The sequence below is a fragment of the Gobio gobio genome (genome assembly GCF_949357685.1).
Source record: "Gobio gobio genome assembly, chromosome: 13".
Lineage (NCBI taxonomy): Eukaryota > Metazoa > Chordata > Actinopteri > Cypriniformes > Gobionidae > Gobio > Gobio gobio.
The window spans coordinates 40,996,073-41,016,903 of record NC_137106.1 but is presented as its reverse complement, the minus strand read 5'-3'; the positions used below and the strand labels follow the sequence as shown (position 1 = coordinate 41,016,903).

The 20,831-nt window shown below is 35.4% G+C and overlaps 1 protein-coding gene across 1 annotated transcript in view; it reads left to right on the top strand.

The window, feature by feature from the left end:
* The window catches only part of LOC307135753 (kelch-like protein 29), a 253,422-nt gene that overhangs the window by 80,906 nt on the left and 151,685 nt on the right, over positions 1-20,831 (top strand). The window contains exons 4-5 of the mRNA XM_079832392.1: positions 4,859-5,006; positions 11,544-12,023. Coding sequence (XP_079688518.1) covers positions 4,859-5,006; positions 11,544-12,023 — 628 coding nt within the window. The remainder of the gene's footprint in view (positions 1-4,858; positions 5,007-11,543; positions 12,024-20,831) is intronic.

Sequence of the window (20,831 nt, the reverse complement as noted above, 5' to 3'; positions counted from 1 at the left end):
AGTGTCGTTCTTGCCTGGGGACAGAACGGACAAACAGTTTCTGGACTTATTCGTACATAATCTTTACATGAATGCTGTGTTATCCGCATTTAAATTGCAAAGAGGTGTATGTTATATTGCAGGTTTTTGACATGGCACACTAGGGAAATTATAATTGGTAATGCCAGTTTAGTTTTTTTTCCGCTGGTAACGTTTTGTCAACAGCTTTAGATGCTTGCTCTTTCACACACGGCTACAGATGACTCGATTTATAGACACTGGTTGATCAATATGTGGGTCAAATATGTAATTTTAGGGTTAACATGCAAGGGATTACGTGCAGTCAGCTGGTCACAAAATAAACTCTGTTTTTGACGTGACTCCTTGAAGCCGCCTGCTACTTTGGTGTATGATTCTGCCAGTGTTAAGGAGGTAAATTATGTGTTTGCATTTTCCGCTGTCTTCATCATTGTGCTCAGTAAATAAGATTTTCAATTTAACAAACCATATTAGGTGCATCATTACAAATATCCCATTTTGTGCATTATTGCAGATAATACAAACATGTTATTAACATAAATGGGTCGATTTATCCAAGAAAATAATGTAAAAATTTAAATCCAAAGTCAATAGGAGTTTTGTGGTTGTTGTTATTTAAAGATTCAGTGTGTAAATTTTAGCGACATCTAGTGGTGATGTTGTGAATTGCTATCCCTTTCGAAGCACATAGAGAAGCTACAGTGGCCGACACGGACAACGATGTCGTCGTCTGAAACAGCAGCGAGTAGCTAGAAAAATCGCAAAATGGCGACTTCACCGTGGCGAAAAATCGCAAAATGGTGAACCATGGTGTGTGTAGATAGAAACTGCTCATTCTAAGGTAATAAAAACATAATGGTTCATTATGTAAGGTCTTTATACACCACTGAATACATAGCTATGTATATTATATTGCATTTCTGTCAATAGATCCTCCTAAATATTACACACTGCACCTTTAAAGCAAACGTTCCCACAAATGATCTTGAAAGTAATGTTGTAAAGTATATGTATTAGGGATGCTAATGATTAATTGACGATCGATCAAACTTATCTACCGTCAATTAAGTAAGGTCATGCAATGTTTTCACTGCTCAACCGCGAAACACACAAAGCAGACATGAGGAAAAATGAAGCGAGCATGCCGTAGTTATGTTTGGAACCATTGTAGCCTATAGAGTTACACCTTCATGGCCTATATAGCTATATATATAATTATTTATCTCATATAGGATTCGTTGGGTTAAGAATTAGGGTTAGTTCACCCAAAAATTAAAATTCTGTCATTAATTACTTACCCTCATGTCATTTGAAACCCGTAAGACCTTTGTTCATCTTCGGAACACAAATGAAGATATTTTTGTTGAAATCCAATGGCTCAGAAAGGCCTCCATTGACAGCAACAAAATTTACACTCACAAGACCCATAAAAGGTACTAAAGACGTCGTTACAAAGTCCATCTCACTACAGTGGTTATACTATAATTTTATGAAGTGATGAGAATAGTTTATGTGTGCAAAAAAACATCAAAATAACGACTTTATTCAAGAAGTTCTTGTCTTCCGACCTAGGCCTATGACGTGAAGCACCACGACGCATGCGTGAGAATATGCCAGTAGCTTGTGGCTGTGTTGCAGCCGCTTCCATCTCTTGTAGTTCACTTTCTGTATATTCAGGTTCGAATAAGTACAGTTGGGCAAAAATAGCAAATCCTCCTCTTCGTCGAAATCTGCTGACATATTTACGAATTATGTTTGATGTACAGAACGATCAATGTAGAATTCAACAGCTTAGATATGGTCTTCCTCTGCTTGTAAACAAAGCTCCTCGCTTCCGGGTCATGTGTCGGAACGCCGGCTCTATGTAATATTCTCGCGCATGCGTTGTGAGTTCCCAAGTTCAGGCCTAGACGGTAGACAGAAACTTATTGAATAAAATCGTTAGATTTTTTTTTCCGCACAAAAACTATTCTCGTCGCTTCATAAAATTATTGTACCACTGTAGTGAGATGGACTTTGTAACGACGCCTTTAGTACCTTTTATGGGTCTTGTGAGTGTAAATTTCGTTGCTGCCAATGGAGGCCTTTCTGAGCCATCGGATTTCAACAAAAATATCTTAATTTGTGTTCCGAAGATGAACAAAGGTCTTACCGAACGACATAAGTAATTCATAACAGAATTTTCATTTTTGGGTGAACTAACCCTTTAATGCGGTATAAAACACGTGACACTGGTGATCAGTTTCAGCGCATGCATTCCAAACAGCAATGCACAACTAATAATAATTATGATTGGGACAGTCAAATTACATAATATTATACTTTATATAACATTGTGAATTTATTGGGTTTAGTTGCCGCGTGTTTCAGCACTTTGTTCCAGGAAGAGTGAATAGCTGAATCTGAATAGGACGCATCTGAGGCGGCATTGGTGACACATTGTCGTTATATTTGATTAATAAATAAGTAATTTAATTAAATTATCAATCACATCAACTCATTTTACAATCCTACTAGCCCTTTATTTAGACTAAAAACCCTTCTCATTCATTTGGTAAGGAACATGGCATTTTGAGCTGCGTTCGCAAACACTGTCATGCTGTTGGCTATAAGCCACTAATGTAAACGCATATTGCAGTATAATGGCTAACGATTAAACGATTAATTGATTGTTAATTTAAACGATGATCGATCATGGGAATTTGTATAAATAGACATCCCTAATATGTATGAATGTATGTATGTATGTATTTATTTATTGTATGACCATTTATCCTGCTCACCATGCTCTTAAACAGCTTGTTTGTGTGTGTGTGTGGAAGGTGTATTTGTTTCTTTGCAAAGGCATCAAACTCAATTGTTTTCAGTGCCTCCATAGCATCTACCTGAATTCCACAGAAAGAGCTGGAAAGCTTTTCATTCATAAAATGTAAAGTCCTTGCATGTTTATTTGTTTTCCTCATTACAACTGCAAATTAATATGGCATTGGATAAATGCTAGTTAAACAAAGGATAAAATTAAAACCAGAAATGTGAAAATGCAGTTGTAACAGACAAAAACTTTATCTTTGTACTATCACAGACATGTGAAGTATGTTACAGACTTGTACAGTATGTGTGCTCTTTATGCCTTTACAGTTTAAACTTTAGATGAAATGTAAAACATTTTATGTTGGCATGAGGAATGTGGATAATTCAGTCTTGGAAGAAATAGCTAAATACATTTTTCACATTTTAAAGAAACCTTTTTTTCAGGCTTGGCAATGAAAAACACATTGACACACTCAACACCCACACTTAAAGCTAAGGAGGGATCTTTTTATGTGTCTTTTTATTTACAGTTTTGAAATGCACATGGAATAAAAAGTGGCATAAAATCAAGAGGACATTTACGTCTTCTTTTCTCCAACTTGCTTATGGAACAGCGAGTTTTGACTGAGGCATAAGATCCATCCTTTGAAGAACTGCTTAAGAGTCTATGATTGGATCATTATTGCAGTGATATGAATGGTTGGGAGGGAGCATAAAGAATTATTTTCACACATGAATTGGCACCTCTGAGTCCAGACTTTAAATTCATGGAAAGTCTTTGGGATGTGCTGGATGGACTTTACAGAGTGATTGACTCTTGCATTGTCAATACAAGATCTTGACCAAATATTGATGCACCTCTTGATGGAACTAACATCACATTTGAGAGACAGGCAGGCAGATGTACTGATGGATGGTTTTAATCCCAGACCTTTTACTTTGAAAATTATATTTGTCCAACCATTTCATTGGTTCTTTAATGAAATCTAATGTTTTTCACAATTACAAGCAAGATTTAGTTCAGAAAATGTAATATTAGCCAGACCAATTAATCAGGCAATATTTGAGCAGTTAGCTTCTTGAGTATCTGTTTTCTAATAGAATTGTTATTCTGTAAATATTGTGTGAAGTAAATTATACATATTATTTGTTTCCAATAAATAGTGGCATTTTATTTAACTAGTCATTGGCAATGCTTTAGGTAGAGCATCATACTGTAGATAAAATGCTTGCTATATGTGACCCTGGACCACAAAACCAGTCATAAGGCCGTGTGTCCACCAAAGCGTGTTTAAAGCTGAAAACGCCCCACTGTGGGCGCTTGAGAGCATTTTGGCAGCGCAGCGGGGGTTTTTTTTCAGTTGAGATTCTTTGCTTGTTATGAAACGGGAAATCGCCTTTAAATTTGTCCAAATGAAGTCCTTAGCAACGCATGTTACTAATAATAATTTTCAAAATATCTTCATGGAACAGGATCTTTACTTAATATCCTAATGATTTTTGGCATAAAAGAAAAATCGATTATTTTGACCCATACAATGTATTGTTGGCTATTGCCAATATATACCCATCAAACTTATGACTTGTGGTCCAGGGTCACATACAGTATGTTTGAGCAAGATATAGTGTTGATGTCAAAACGTTTGATTTTGGTGTGTCCATTTCCATTCAACTTTAGTACCTATTTTCAGAAGAGTGATTAAAAGTCCCCCTCGATCTCAAAAAACTTCTTTCCTTCCCTTTGATTTACAGTCAATGAGAGGCAGATAAGAATTAATTAGTAAAATGTTCTCTATATAGATCTCACTTTCTTGCACCCAGTCAAATTGCTGGGGGCCGACCTTGGATTTTCCTGCATTATTGATGGCTCTAATCTAGAACAGCGGCGTAATTAAAAGGGCGAATGGAATGGAATATTAACAAAGCAAAATGATGTACCAGTGTCTGGCAAATGGGCTGTAATTGGAAACGTAGACGTAGTAATTAAAGGCTGGTCTGTTTACCCGAGATGTTCTTCTCGTTGAAACAGGTCTCTGGGCACCCGTCGGCAGACACGCACACTCAGGGCCAGGTCCTGGCTAATAGCGTCCGGTGGGGACAAACACCCATTAACCAGTCCACACCCTGGGACACAGATGAGCCGCCTGCAAAACAGATGAGGGAGAAAGATATTGCAGGTAATACGCTGAACACAAAGACACCAGCTCTACAATAACACCTCTTGTTCACTATCTTTTCATGCATGGATGGATGATTGCTCAAAGTGGCTTAAATAAATTGCTTTAAATTTTTTCTAGTATGGTAGGTCTATTTAACAGTAGCATTCAATTAAGAAATTATAATTAAAGTAAATAAAATAAAACACTGTATAGACTTCACTGTATGAATTAAACATCCTGAATCTGACTAAAGCTACAAAAGTTATTCAGTCAAGAGCAGTGAGGGAAATCTCTTCAGTAGCGCTTACATACATCAAACTTCACAATTTTATTCAGATCTACAGTATATTCTACATTTTACAGAATAATTCATTAATATATCAATATCTTATACAACATTTCATCCCTAAATTAAAACCACCCTCTGACTCTAATGTCAACAAAAATAAACAAAAAAATCATACCTGGCTTAATCCAGTGTTCTGATTTCTGTTCTGGAAATCTATTGCAATTAGTATGGGTTTGTAGCAAAGCCAATATCTGTATCTGTAACAATCTCAAAATTATTTTATCTCTATCTGTATTTGCGTAAATATGGAATTGGACGAGCTTTAACCGGAAGTCTAATTCTATGAGTAGTTGTTTTAATTCTGTCCCCTTCAGTTTAAATGTAACAAATATTTAATATTAATTTAACAAATATTTATATTAATATATCATTTTAAATGAAAATATTTATTTATATATATATATATATATTAGGGATGCAACAATACAGTTAGTCCGCGGTTCAATACATACCTCGGTTTTGTACCACGGTTTTTGGTTCGGTTCGGTTCTGATGGCTAGCCAACAGGAACAGCAAGAGGTTAAGGAGAATTTTTTTATTTTTTTTTATTGCAATGCTCTTTCTTTATTTTACTTAAAAGACTTACCTTAAATAGAAAAACCTTACGTAAACTTAAAACTTTACTTGACACTTAAACCTTGTACACATTCCTAGTGTACTGTATAATATAAAATAAATATATATAAAGATTTACACTGGCAGTTCAGAGCTGTACAACAGCATTTATGTATGAAATTGAATGAATAAATGTAAAAATAAAACCCAACATAGACTTCACTATAAAATATACATTGATTCTTATTAAAGCTATTAAAGTTTTTCAGTCGAGAGCAGTGAGGGATTTTCTCTTTGTCTTTTGTTGTTTTATTAACCACCAAAGGAATAGTTCACTCAAAAATGAAAATTCTGTCATTGATTACTCACGCACAAGTTGTTTTAAACCTGGATTAAGTAATTTCTTCTGTTGGACATAAAATATATTTTGAAGAATGTTGGAAACCAAACAGTTGCTGGTCCCCATTGTAGGAAATGATAATATGGAAGTAAATCGCTACCATCAACTGTCTGGTATTCAACAGAAGAAATTAATACAGGTTTGGAACAACATTAGAGTGAGTAAATAATGACATAATTTTAGAGGTGAACTGTCCCTTTAAGGACAAGCGGCAGCGTGTTCACTGGCTTCCCTGATGTCAATTTAAGACTGGCACGCATCTAATATACAGACATGCACCGATTTTACTTTCACTTTAGACATAACCGACTTTGTTTATGTTAACCTTGTGTGTATTTGACAGTATTAGCGCAGTAAGACTATTTAGTCCAGTAATCACTTGCTTGACAGGCTTTTAGTGCGCACGCTCGGAAAAGCGCATGGTGCCCTACGCGCAAGGCTTTAAAACGTGTGCAAATAATGAACTTTCTTGATTGTGAATAACTATAGTGTTCCGTGAGTATAACTCCACCACTAACGTGTGATGTGAATGTATGTCGCGTTGTTCAGTATTGGGATGGAGGCAAATTATAGAATGTGTAGAAAAATAATTAATTAAATGCAAAACCAATTCACAAGCGTGTATTGAACCGTGAATGCCATACCGAACGGTTCAATATTATATTGAGTATTGTGGCATCCCTAATATATATATATATATATATATATATATATATATATATATATATATATATATATATATATATATATATATATATATATATATATATATATATATATATATATATATATATATATATATATACAGTGAGGAAAATAAGTATTTGAACACCCTGCTATTTTGCAAGTTCTCCCACTTAGAAATCATGGAGGGGTCTGAAATTGTCATCGTAGGTGCATGTCCACTGTGAGAGACATAATCTAAAAAAAAATCCAGAAATCACAATGTATGATTTTTTAACTATTTATTTGTATGATACAGTTGCAAATAAGTATTTGAACACCTGAGAAAATCAATGTTAATATTTGGTACAGTAGCCTTTGTTTGCAATTACAGAGGTCAAACGTTTCCTGTAGTTCTTCACCAGGTTTGCACACACTGCAGGAGGGATTTTGGCCCACTCCTCCACACAGATCTTCTCTAGATCAGTCAGGTTTCTGGCCTGTCGCTGAGAAACACGGAGTTTGAGCTCCCTCCAAAGATTCTCTATTGGGTTTAGGTCTGGAGACTGGCTAGGCCACGCCAGAACCTTTATATGCTTCTTACAGAGCCACTCCTTGGTTATCCTGGCTGTGTGCTTTGGGTCATTGTCATGTTGGAAAACCCAGCCTCGACCCATCTTCAATGCTCTAACTGAGGGAAGGAGGTTGTTCCCCAAAATCTCGCAATACATGGCCCCGGTCCCAGCTCTTTTCAGGTCATTGACCAGCTCCTCCCGTGTAGTTCTGGGCTGATTTCTCACCTTTCTTAGGATCATTGAGACCCGAGATCTTGCATGGAGCCCCAGTCCGAGGGAGATTGACAGTCATGTTTAGCTCCTTCCATTTTCTAATGATTGCTCCAACAGTGGACCTTTTTTCACCAAGCTGCTTGGCAATTTCCCCGTAGCCCTTTCCAGCCTTGTGGAGGTGTACAATTTTGTCTCTAGTGTCTTTGGACAGCTCTTTGGTCTTGGCCATGTTAGTAGTTGGATTCTTACTGATTGTATGGGATTGTATGGGGTTTATGCAGCTAACGACCTCAAACAGGTGCATCTAATTTAGGATAATAAATGGAGTGGGGGTGGACATTTTAAAGGCAGACTAACAGGTCTTTGAGGGTCAGAATTCTAGCTGATAGACAGGTGTTCAAATACTTATTTGCAGCTGTATCATACAAATAAATAGTTAAAAAATCATACATTGTGAATTTCAGACCACAATTTCAGACCCCTCCATGATTTCTAAGTGGGAGAACTTGCAAAATAGCAGGGTGTTCAAATACTTATTTTCCTCACTGTATATGTATATATGTATGTGTGTGTGTGTGTGTGTGTGTGTGTATGTATGTATTATGGGGGGCCAAACAGGAAATAATTCAATGTAAATCCGAATATATAGTTATAACACTGAATATATAAATGTAAATCTGAATATATAGTTATAATTCTGAATATATAAATGTAAATCCCGAATATATAGTGATAACTCTGAATATATAAATGTATATCCTGAATATATAAATGTAAATCTTGAATATATAGTCATAACTCTGAATATATAAATGTAAATCCTGAATATATAAATGTAAATCTTGAATATATAGTTGTAAATCCTGAATATATAAATGTAAATCCTGAAAATTTAAATATAAATCTTGAATATATAAATGTATATCCTGAATATATAAATGTAAATCTTGAATATATAGTCATAACTCTGAATATATAAATGTAAATCCTGAATATATAAATGTAAATCTTGAATATATAGTTGTAAATCCTGAATATATAAATGTAAATCCTGAAAATATAAATATAAATCTTGAATATATAAATGTATATCCTGAATATATAAATGTAAATCTTGAATATATAGTCATAACTCTGAATATATAAATGTAAATCCTGAATATATAAATGTAAATCTTGAATATATAGTTGTAAATCCTGAATATATAAATGTAAATCCTGAAAATATAAATATAAATCTTGAATATATAAATGTAAATCCTGAATATATAAATGTAAATCCTGAATATATAAATGTAAATATTGCATATATAGTTGTAAATCCTGAATATATAAATGTAAATCCTGATTATATAAATGTAAATCTTGAATATATAGTTATAACTCTGAATATATAAATGTAAATCGGATTTACATTTATATATTCAGGATTTACTAAATCCTGAATATATAAATGTAAATCTGAATACATAGTTATAACTCTGAATATATAAATGTAAATCCTGAATATATAGTTATAACTCTGAATATATAAATGTAAATCCCGAATATATAGTTATAACTCTGAATATATAAAAGTAAATCTGAATATATAGTTATATAACTCTTTTTCCGGGAAAAATCCATCCGAACGCGTCGGCTAGTTCATGTACAGGGTTAGAGAAAACCCATGTGTCCGCCCTTAAATTGAGGCAGTAGGCCTATGTCTTTCTGTTTTAATACATTTCTTGAATACAATCACAGTCTCATTCACAGTAGGCCTATAGATAGTTATGATGTCTGTGGCTTTAAAGCAATATTGTATAAAGTCGTTGGCTATAAATAAACGCAACGTTAGGCCTGAGAGTGCTGAATTACAGAGCAGGTGCGAACATATCCCCATCGCTAAGATCAAATCAGACACTTTCTTACTATGTGTATTTCCATATTTGTTGTTTATTAATATGACAATGCGAAGGTATTTCAAAGTTCTTTTTACCCCCCAAAAAAGTACGAACAAGAACTTCATTGTGATTACATCACAAAATGAATCTTTGCTAACTCAGTTTCTCCACACATTCTTTCAACTGGGCATAGGTCTCCTTCGTTCTTAACTTTGATGTTCAGGGCATTCTGGGTTGAGCGAGCGGAGCAGAGCACTCTCTGCTCTGGAGGAAATAGCAGCTTCGCTCCCTGCTCTGCTTCACTATATATTCAGAATTATAACTATACAGTATATTCGGGATTTACATTTATATATTCAGAATTATAACTATATATTTGGGTTTTACATTTATATATTCAGAATTATAACTATATATTCGGGATTTATATTCACACTGTAAAAAATACTGTGCCCATTTTACTCAATAAAATTGAGGCAACTATTTGCATCAGCTTTTTGAGTTTTTAAACTCATTTTATTTGTGTTTATCCTATTAGACTTTGCATGTTTTCAACTTGGACTCTTAAGTAATAGCAACTCAATTTTATAAATTTAGAAAATGATAGTTTTAAGTATATCCAATATAATCTTTTAAGTAATATTTACAAATGTCTCCTTGTAAGCCACACATTAAGTTACTTTTTTCCAAGCTACTTTTTTAAAATATAAATTTAATTATTTTCCACATTTTTTTAAAGTACCATGAAACACACTGAAAAAATAGGAAAACACATGTTGTCCAATTTACTTAATCATATTATTTGTGATCTACGCAACAAATTTGTGTTTCTCTTCTAAACATGATTTCATTGCTTTCGATTAATGTAATTCTCTAAAATGTGCAATCTACTAGATTAAATTATTTGGGGTGAATGTGAACCAATTAAGTACTCGAAAATGATTTTTGCTGAAACTGTAGTTCCCAGCATGCTTTGCTTGGGACTTGACGACTAGAGTAAAATTGTTGAAATTAAGTGTTATTTTATGTGTTTTTGGGCAAAATTAGAAAAAGGGGGAGACTTTATATTGTTTATTAGTGTTTAATGTTTAATTATGTTGGAATTATTCAAAGTCCAAACCATTTAAATTACACTGGGTTACCATAGTGGAGAAGAGTGGAGCGATTGCTTAGGCTGTGGACTGACTCAGCACATGTCATTAAAGAGCATTTCACACTTAGCATGTATATGATGTGCTATTGCTGGCAAATATAATGAAAGCTACTGAGTACTGTGTTATAGATCAGAAGTTCTCACAATATTACAGTTACAAATATAAACACAATATCAATATGCATTTAACCCTCTGGGGTACGCGTTTTATAAATAAAAAATAAAAAAATCGTAGCTTCAACAGAATGGTCCGAAACTTGGTGACTTTATTGGTACTTGGTATATGAACACCCCAAAAATTGGGGACAGGATTTGAAAAGTCTAAGTGGTCGTAAAAAAATAGTCACACTCAGGACCTTCGGGTCAAAAATGACCCCCATAACAAATGAATGGGAAATTGGCAAAAATATGAAAATACAGAGTTTTTTTGTGCATACAATCTACAAATTCAGGATGCAGAAAAAAAGGACTCAACAGTGAAGGGGGGAATCTCTAAAACATCTAGAGTGCAAAACAGACAAAAAAACTCACACACACAAAAACACAATTAGCTTTATTCACCTAGTCCTAGGTTGTCTCCTTTAAACTCATGTAAATAATACACTTTCATGATGATGAATAACAATAAAAAAACAGCAACTGAACTGCAACTGAAAGAACCGCACTGCACCATGATACTAAAAATCATGGCGACAATCATTCATTATCTAATATGGTCATATAGCGCACACCCTACATTTTAATGCATGTTTCGTTCTCTGCAGCTCCTCTATGGCCGCAGCAAGTTGCTGCCACCGTCAGCCAGGCTGGTCTCTTGGCGCACACATATGCCCTGCCGCAGGCACCAGCTTACAGCCAGTGTGCAACCGTCCAAGCGCCCATTGTCGGCGTGACCCCAGCTCTCCAGACTCCTCACCCACAGTTACCTGCACACTACCAGCTCCCGCAGCAGCCTTCACAGCCGATGGCCAGCATGGTCCTCAATGTCCAGAGCCAATCCCTCGCTGTCGGTGGCCTGCCCCCAATGCCCAGCATCTGCCAGGTTGCCCATCCCGTCCACACGGTGGTGGGCAATGGTCACCTGACTCACCCCATGGTGCAATCCGCGGCCATGACCTCCTCGACGCTGCCCACCAACGGACCTCTGACAAACGGCCAGCAGGAGACCATCAGCAATGGCCTACAGATGCTGAGAACGGTTGGACTGGGGAAATATGAATTTACAGACCCCTGGCATCCCAAAGGTAAATTACATTTTATCCTCAAATCATTTAAAAAAGTTTTCTAGACATTATAATGTTAAGTCAAGTCAAATGTATTTGTTTAGTGCTTTTCACATTACTTCAAAAACTGCATAGAAAATAATGACGTTTGTGTTTATAACATCATAGGGTTGAGCTGGGCAATAATACAGTTTACTTTTTGTTATTATATAAAAATCAGCTCAAGATTTGCTATACAGTCTATATTACATTATGTTAGTATACTGTAATCATGCAGGTAGGATGCACTATATATACAACTTTTAATATATCGCTGGTTGATAATATAGTGTACATTTTGACAACAACAACCAAGCAGTTGAGATTTGATATTTAGTATGTTTTATGTTTTGTTGCTCTGTGATCAGGTCAGGCACTCCTCCAAAAAATTATTCAGCTCAGGACAGCTTGATGATCTTGAATATATTTATTATTTTCCCACCCCCAATTCATCACCACCCACAAGATGAGAGTTGGGGTGGATTGCTTCTATTTTCTTTTTGTTTTTCTTTTATGAATGTGAAGCATTATAGCACTTCTGATATTCAGCAACATCCAGGAACTATTGTGAAGATCAAATAGATTTACTGGGCAGTGGATGCTTCTACAAAATTGTTGGTGGGTCTAAAATAGCACAAATAATTTCCATATAAATGGAAACCTTATGTAAATATATTGTAAATGAATTTCAGTTCATATATCAACGCAGTTGTGACAGGCAAGTTTAATGTACCATAGCTAATTTCTTAGGAATGATTTATTAGGGGAAATATACTAGTGCTGTTTGATGTAACTCGAGTAAGTCTTAACTTTTTCTGTTCTGGTTTTTGGTTTCTCCATCTTTATATTAGATTTGTACGATTATTCAAAAGAAACCAGTGTATGGTTATTGTGTTATGTTGTGCCCTAAAGCTCTCAAATCGGCCTGATTTTCTAGCCAGCCACAGGCAGAAATCTCTTTTTCTTTCCCCCTGTATTGAATGTCATGTTGAATCGCTTGAGGTATTCATCTTCTGAAGAGGAGAGAACATGAGGCGAGTTTGCTGCCCATTTATCTGCTTGTATGATGATAGGAAATCAGATGCTGAAGACTAGTTCATTAAATATTGATAGTTTCTGAAATGTACAGATTCAGTAGAACTGGACATTAGTGTCAACATAAATGGTATCACAACCCATTTTACTTTAATTGGTTTGTGTAAAGTGGGCGTTTCATACCAGAATCAGGCCTTAATGTGAGTTTGCGTTAATTATTGCCATGGTTTTAGAAAGGCTGGAGAACTTTAAAACTAGAGTTGTAACTAACAACTGTATTGTGGACATTAATGTGTTCAGGAGACTGTAGCACCTGAAATGTAGAAATGAGCCCAATTAACATTTCCCAGTGAACATTTTTCACTCAGAAATGGTTTAATTTCGTAAAGCAATAAATTAAACTGTATTTTCGGTAACACTTTATAATAACTACACGCTATGAAGCATTAGTTAAGCATTAGTAAATAGTTAATTCATCATTTATAAAGCATTGATAGACATTAATAAACAGTTTATAAATGCAGCTGTAAATGCTTTATTCTTGATTTATAAGCATATCTATAATGTGTTTAATAATTGTATTTGCATGCTTTATAAATGATCAATTTATCATTTCTAAATTAACCGAGCCTTTAAATCTCCTTTGTAAAAACTTTACGAGGCATATATAGTCCTCACTTAAGATGAGCTCACAAAAATAGTTAACTGACAACTAGTAAATGTTTTATAACTACCTGAATTAATCATGAATTACAGTAGGAATACATGTTAATAATCTTTGATACCAATCTTTCGTTTGAAAGCCACGTTTCTAGCATCTGTAAAATTGCATTCTACCATCTTAAAAATATATCTAAATTACGGCACATGCTCTCAATGCAAAATGCTGAACAGTTAGTTCATGCGTTCATGACCTCAAGGTTAGATTATTGTAATGCTCTACTGGGTGGTTGCCCTGCTCGCTTAATAAATAAACTCCAGCTGGTCCAAAACGCAACAGCTCGAGTTCTTACTAGAACCAGGAAGTATGACCATATTAGCCCAGTTCTGTCAACACTGCCCTGGCTGCCTATAAAACATTGCGTACATTTTAAAATCTTGCTTATTACTTACAAAGCACTGAATGGTTTAACTCCCCAATACTTGAGCGAGCTCTTAACATATTATACTCCATCACGTCTACTGCGGTCTCAAAATTCTGGCCAGTTGATAATACCGATAATACCGAGAATATCCAAATCAACTGCAGGCGGTCGATCCTTTTCCTATTTAGCACCTAAACTCTGAAACAGTCTACCTAACATTGTACGGGAAGCAGACACACTCTGTCAGTTTAAATCTAGACTAAAAACACATCTCTTTACTGTGGCATACACATAAAACACTTTTTCAATGAAATGATTGTTAGGCTGCATTAACTAGGTCAGCCGGAACCGGGAAAACTTCCCATAACACATGATGTACTCATGACATCATCAGAAGAATGGCATCTACACTAATGATAGTCTCTCTGTTTTATGCCGAGGTTTACTGCAGTCAGCCGGATCCCGGCCGTATCCAGATCAGATGGTGGACCTGCTCTCAGACATGACCAATGCATGACCCTGAAGTGTCTGCAGAGACCGTGTCAATTAGACTCCCCTGAAATTGCATCGTCGACACGGCATCCTCAATAAACCCGTCTCTAGCGTGTTGCCTCCGATCTTTCGAATATTGCACTTTAATAATAATTTAATCAACATATCATCCTCAATAAACCAGTCTCCAGCGTGTTGCCTCCGATCCTTCGAATATTCCGATGTATTATGACCTCTGACCTGTAAAGTTGCCAGAATAATAATCATACGCTGTTTGTTAATTGGCCAGAGGAGAACTGGCACCCAGACTGAGCCTGGTTTCTCCCAAGGTTTATTTTTCTCCATTAGGTCACCTGATGGGGTTTTGGTTTCCTTGCCACTGTTGCCTCTGGCTTGGCTTGCTCAGTTGGGGACACTACATTTTTCTAAATTTTTCAATTAAATATCCAAATAAATCTAATTATTAAACTAAATTAACCATATAAACTAAATTACTGTTCTAAAGCCTACACTGTCTTTGTATGATAATTGAAATGAACTTATGACATTACCGTTTTCTCCAGAATTAGCCTGGCTCCGCCCTCCTACGTACTTCCGCTCAATTTTCATTTTCCTTCAGTACTACGTCTGGGACTGCTGTATATGCTTAGGTTTTCGCCCGAACAATTTTTTACCGGTCCAATCAGCGAACAGAGGGAGTGGCTGAGAGCGATGACGTTGATGTCGTGCGCTAGTTTGAGTTGTAGTTCTTTATTACACTATTTTAGCAATTTATAACGGCAAAATCAGCAGTATTTAAACATAATTACTAGCTTATTGTTCAGTTAACTTAACAGAAAATACACAGACATATAATCACATTGCTACAGAAAAATAATATATGGCTTATTAAGTTGTAAATAATGTCTAATATGCCCTTACTGTAATGTTAAGTTAATCATTTATAACTATTGTGTCCATGCTTAACTAATGCATAATTGTGAACAAGCAAATCATTAATTACTAGTTTAACTAATGCATAATTACGGACCCTTAAAATGTAAAGTTAATCATTAATTACTAGTGTGTTCGTGTTTAACTAATGCTTAGTTGTGAACAAGTTAACCCTTAATTAATGCTTAACTAATGCATTATTCTGGACCCTTAAAATAAAGTGTTACCCAATTAGGTAACACATTATAGACATGCTTATAGATCAAGAATAAAGCATTTATAGCTGAATATATAAACTGCTTATCAATGTCTATTAATGCTTTATAAATGATCTATTAACTATTTACTAATGCTTAACTAATGCTTCATAGCGTGTAGTTATTATAAAGTGTTACCGTATTTTCTTGCAAAACCTACTCCAATAATTTTCATTTACAACTTTAAAAAAAATAATGTTTCATGTGTGCAAATGGTAATTAATGAAAGCAGAACAGATGACACATGTGATGATCTGATTCAGACCTAGGCCTTTGAGTAATCCTGTGAAACGGATAGATGCATAGATTTATATCGCATTGTGGCTGTTCTACAGACAAAGATTGAGACTTTGCCCAATGCATTTGTGAAAGTATGTAATCTGATACAATGCAGGAGATGCTGGAAAGCTAATTGTAGTACAGAACAGGACAAGCTGGACATGTTAGCAACCCAATAAGCAGTTGTAGGGATAGATTTGTGCACATATATTCTCAACCTGGTCTCATTGCGAAAATGTACCTCTGGCAACGTTTTTGCAAACCCCAAAATACGTACCAATATGTACATATCACTGCAGTTTCAAAGTGATATGTCCACTGGGTGCCGCCAAAAGCTTCGTTTTTTCCCGGAACAGATGAGCGTCAATCTGACGTTTTGTGACATTGTTTTTTTAACGTACACCTACACTAAACCCTAAACCTAACCGATAGTGTTAACAAAAGCAAATGTGACAAATATACAATAGTAACCATGTCTTGTTAGCTTGTGTGAACTCATCTTTGAGCTCTTTTATCATGACTTGTCTTTCACGGGATTCGTACCTGAGCTTTCATTATTACAAGTACAAATCTGTACCAGCTGAGCTACTGAGCAAACTTATTATATAAAAAAAGCCGAGCATATGGAGCAGATTAAGTGACGCAAACTCCAAAATGTATTCATTTACATGGAAAAAAAAAACGATAAAAAGTGCTTGCCGTTTTACTGCCTCTAGTGTTCATTTCACTTTGAAACTGCAGAGATATGTACTTATTGGTACGTATTTTGGTGGTTTGCAAAAACGTTGCCAGAGGTACATTTTCACAATGAGACCAGGTTGTATATTCTAGATGAAAGTGTAGATTTGGCCAGAACAGATCTAAAGGAAGGATAATGTGTTGGAATATGGGTTGGTAGCATGTTTTACATTTACATGTTTGTATTTGGGAGACTTTTTTTATCCAAAGTGACTTGCATTGCATTCAAGGTTTACATTTTACCATGCATTTCCTGAGAATCAAACCCATGACCTTGGCATTTCTAGCATTTTGCTTTGAGCTACAGAATAGGGTGCGCAATTACACTCTTACTGATAATGCTGGACTGTCAAAGGCACAGGAGTAGGCTATTACATTTACAAATTAATATTAATGTTTGTAAAAAAAAAAAAAAAAAAAAGCTGAAAAATCATAGATTGTGCTGTCCAGTAAATGTTTTGTTGACACTCTCTTTAAAACCAAACCAAATGTCTGTTTAATGAATCTAGACTTCTCCATGTCTCTGTTAGAGTCAAGTTCAGTCTTCATTTATAACCTCCATCTCTGTTCATCAAACCCCATGTGCTGCTATGTGGAAGCATATCTTTGACAGGTCGGGTTTAGGATGAATTACCACAGCTTTATCTCTCTAAACAGTAAAAGCTGCTCCACACAGCCTGATCTGCCCCTCCTCTCCTCCGAGAACACCAGAAACGTCCATCAGAATCTAACTTGATCCTGCTGATTAGTGCCTTGACTTAGATTAGATGCATTGATTTTTAGTAGTGTTTGCCAAGTCAAGCTTTACTATAATCGAGTTGGTGATTCAAACACACCCTATAACGTTTAGTTTTAAACTTCAACACATAATGAACCCTACGAAAGTGAATGATTCCTTAAATCATGCAGCAAATTAAAAATCAAATGCAGAGTTGACGCCCCCCCCCCAGTACTATATTTAAATTACACGTTATGCATTGCATTCCTGTAAGTGTAAATATATAATTGATTAAATCTAAAGTTAAATATTGAGGTTGAAAGGCTTCTTCTTATAGACATGAGGGGATGCTAATTGCTTCATACTGATGACATCTGTTATTTATGATAAAAATCCTAGTATCTTGCTACAAGACACATTCTATCATTTTTAGTTCTGATTTCGTCCTTCAGGAATTGATTGTATCTTAAGAAGTTGGGTGTTACTAACTGTATGGAGGCAGATCGGATGCCAGTTTGCAGTCAGTTATGGAGGATATTCAGCCCCGTATCTCAACACACGTCCTGAAGAGAAGATGTTTTGAAGACGAGGAGAGGTTAACGTTTTTGATTAAAGCCTCAATATGCGCTGACCCCGCTCTGTGATTTTACATGGCCTACCGCTGAGCTGCTGTTATTCCCAATTGCTTCCACGTCATAATACCACTAACAGTTGACCGTGGAATATTTAGTAGTAAGGAAATTTCGCAAATGGACACAGGTGGCAGCCTATCACGGTAACACGCTTGAATTCACTAAGCTCCTGAGAGCGACCCATTCTTTCACTAATGTTTGTAGAAGCAGTCTGCATACCTGGGTGCTTGATTTTATACACCTGTGGCCATGGAAGTGATTTGAACACCTGAATTCAGTGATTTGGAGGGGTGTCCCAATACTTTTGGCAATATAGTGTATGTATAATGTCAAAACTTGTTGTGGTTTTTGACAACAGCTTTGACCCATTTTCTGCTTGGGTCAGAGATGGTTTTTTGTAGTTTACCGTGAGGTGCAGGACACATGCATTATACACAAGCTCCTAAATGACTGTGGCTCCTGACTAACGTGCCGGGTCAAGCATGTGCGCTGGAGAGATACGTTAAGCAGTAAAATGTGCTTAAGCAGTGATCTTCACATAAGCTCCAAAGTCTAGCGAGCTGCCTATGTAGGTGGCATTTAAGGCTTTATAGGTTCAGATGGTTCCAGAAGGTAGACAGCATAGTTATGACTTTTAAGACCATGACAATCCATGAATGAAGCAAGATAAATTATTTATAATTATACTTACAATTCATTTAAAACCAAAAGCTTTAAATAAATAGCTAATTTTAATTTTAGTAATCAATGTTCTAATGGACAGCCTCTCTATGTACATTGTAAAAAATATCCTGTTAAATTTAAATTTAAAAAAAAAAAAACTGCCAGATGTGGTTGCCAGAAATTCACCATAAAAATACTGTGACAAATTCCTGCATTCAGTACTTTACAACTTAATAACTGTATATTCAATGATATCTCACAACCAATTTGTACGTATTTGTACGAAATCATACGAATTGACCAACTCGTAAAATTTGTATGAATTGCCGTGAGATTGGGTTGGTATATTTCAGTAAGTGATATAATGTTCATATGCCTGCTTTAACTTCCAAGATCTGCCTTTTTACCTTAAAATTATAATAAATGATACCGATAACCACCACAATAATACAGGGGGCATAATAGAAAGCACATAATGAATCAGAGTTATGGGAATGTCCTTTTACTGTAAATTAAATGTTAATACCTATTTTATACTTGCAAAAACTATACACTTACCACATTATTTTACAGTAAAATTACTCTGCAAAAACTATAAATTTACCACAGTATTTTACAGTAAAATCATAGTTTTTCACCGTATATGGTATGGGAGCTACATTTAGCCAATTAACATGCCTAACTGTAGCACTTTTACAGTATTTTTCTGTAACAAATAACAAAAAAAAGTATGTTTTTTTAAATGTTTTTGATAGTATTTTATCATGCTCACCAAGGTTGCATTATTTGATCAAAAATACAGTAAAAAACAACAACGGATGCACCGATTCAGGGTGACCAGATTTTTAATGATATGCGTATATCATATAGTTGTTATATGTTTGTTATATAAATAAAGAACAAATAAGCAAATTACAACAAATGTGGTTTGTTCTACATTTTTCAGGTACAGTAGGTTTATTTAATGTATACAGTTATTTAAAATATTTTGTTGTTTGATTAACATAATGACACACACGGTTATTTTAGGCTGCTGTCACTTTAAGACCGAATACTAGGATCTAATATACTGACTCATATCTAAATGTCTGAGAGAGCACTTCTGGTGTTTGTCATTCAGTGTGATACAACATTTGATTATTTTTTCACAACTTATTTTTTCACACAGACACGTCTTTGTCAGCTTTGCATCTAACTCGATCTTCATCTGCTCAGAGCTCTCTAATAGCCCGCCTTCACAAACTGCAAGTTAATCAATAAGGAATTGTGAGTGGATGGTAATGTTGTTTTCCAAAATATGCTGTGACGAGACCTTCGATTAGGATTTTATCGCTTGACAGACTGATACTCGCTTTTATATGATCACCCAGCAAACACAATTTAGGAAAGAAGAAAGACTTTTTTCATAATAAGTTGTCCCGGGAAAAACGGAATGTCTGGTCACCCTGCTTAAGTATATTGTATATTGTAGCTGGATACATTATGATTCAAAGATTAGACTTCTGTAGTTAGTGTAGTTATGTGTGTTTTGGTAATTTCAAGATTGTGAGTGTAAATGCTTCTAGCCACAGAAGCTCCATTTCATGCATTGTTGCTTGCCGGAATGTGTCAGAACACAATTCCTAATGCAACGTGACTACAAGTCACATTCTGAGCTCTGCCACAAGGGACAGTATAGCAATCATTAGCATAAACTGCCTCCCTCTACAGTCAGGTTTCTCTTAGGCAAACTACTTTCATGGCAGAGCAGGGGTTTGACGAGAATATTTAGGTGGTTGGTTATAGTTACTATTGACATGTAAATAGCAGCTAGCTGAATAATATTACATCTGTTTGAATGCTGTTTAAAGTCATGGAATATCACTCCCTTGAGTGGTTTGTTTACACACAAGTATTTGCATCTGCATACTATGTGCATAAAAGTTTTGAGTGTCATTGCTGCAGTGGACTGAAATTGA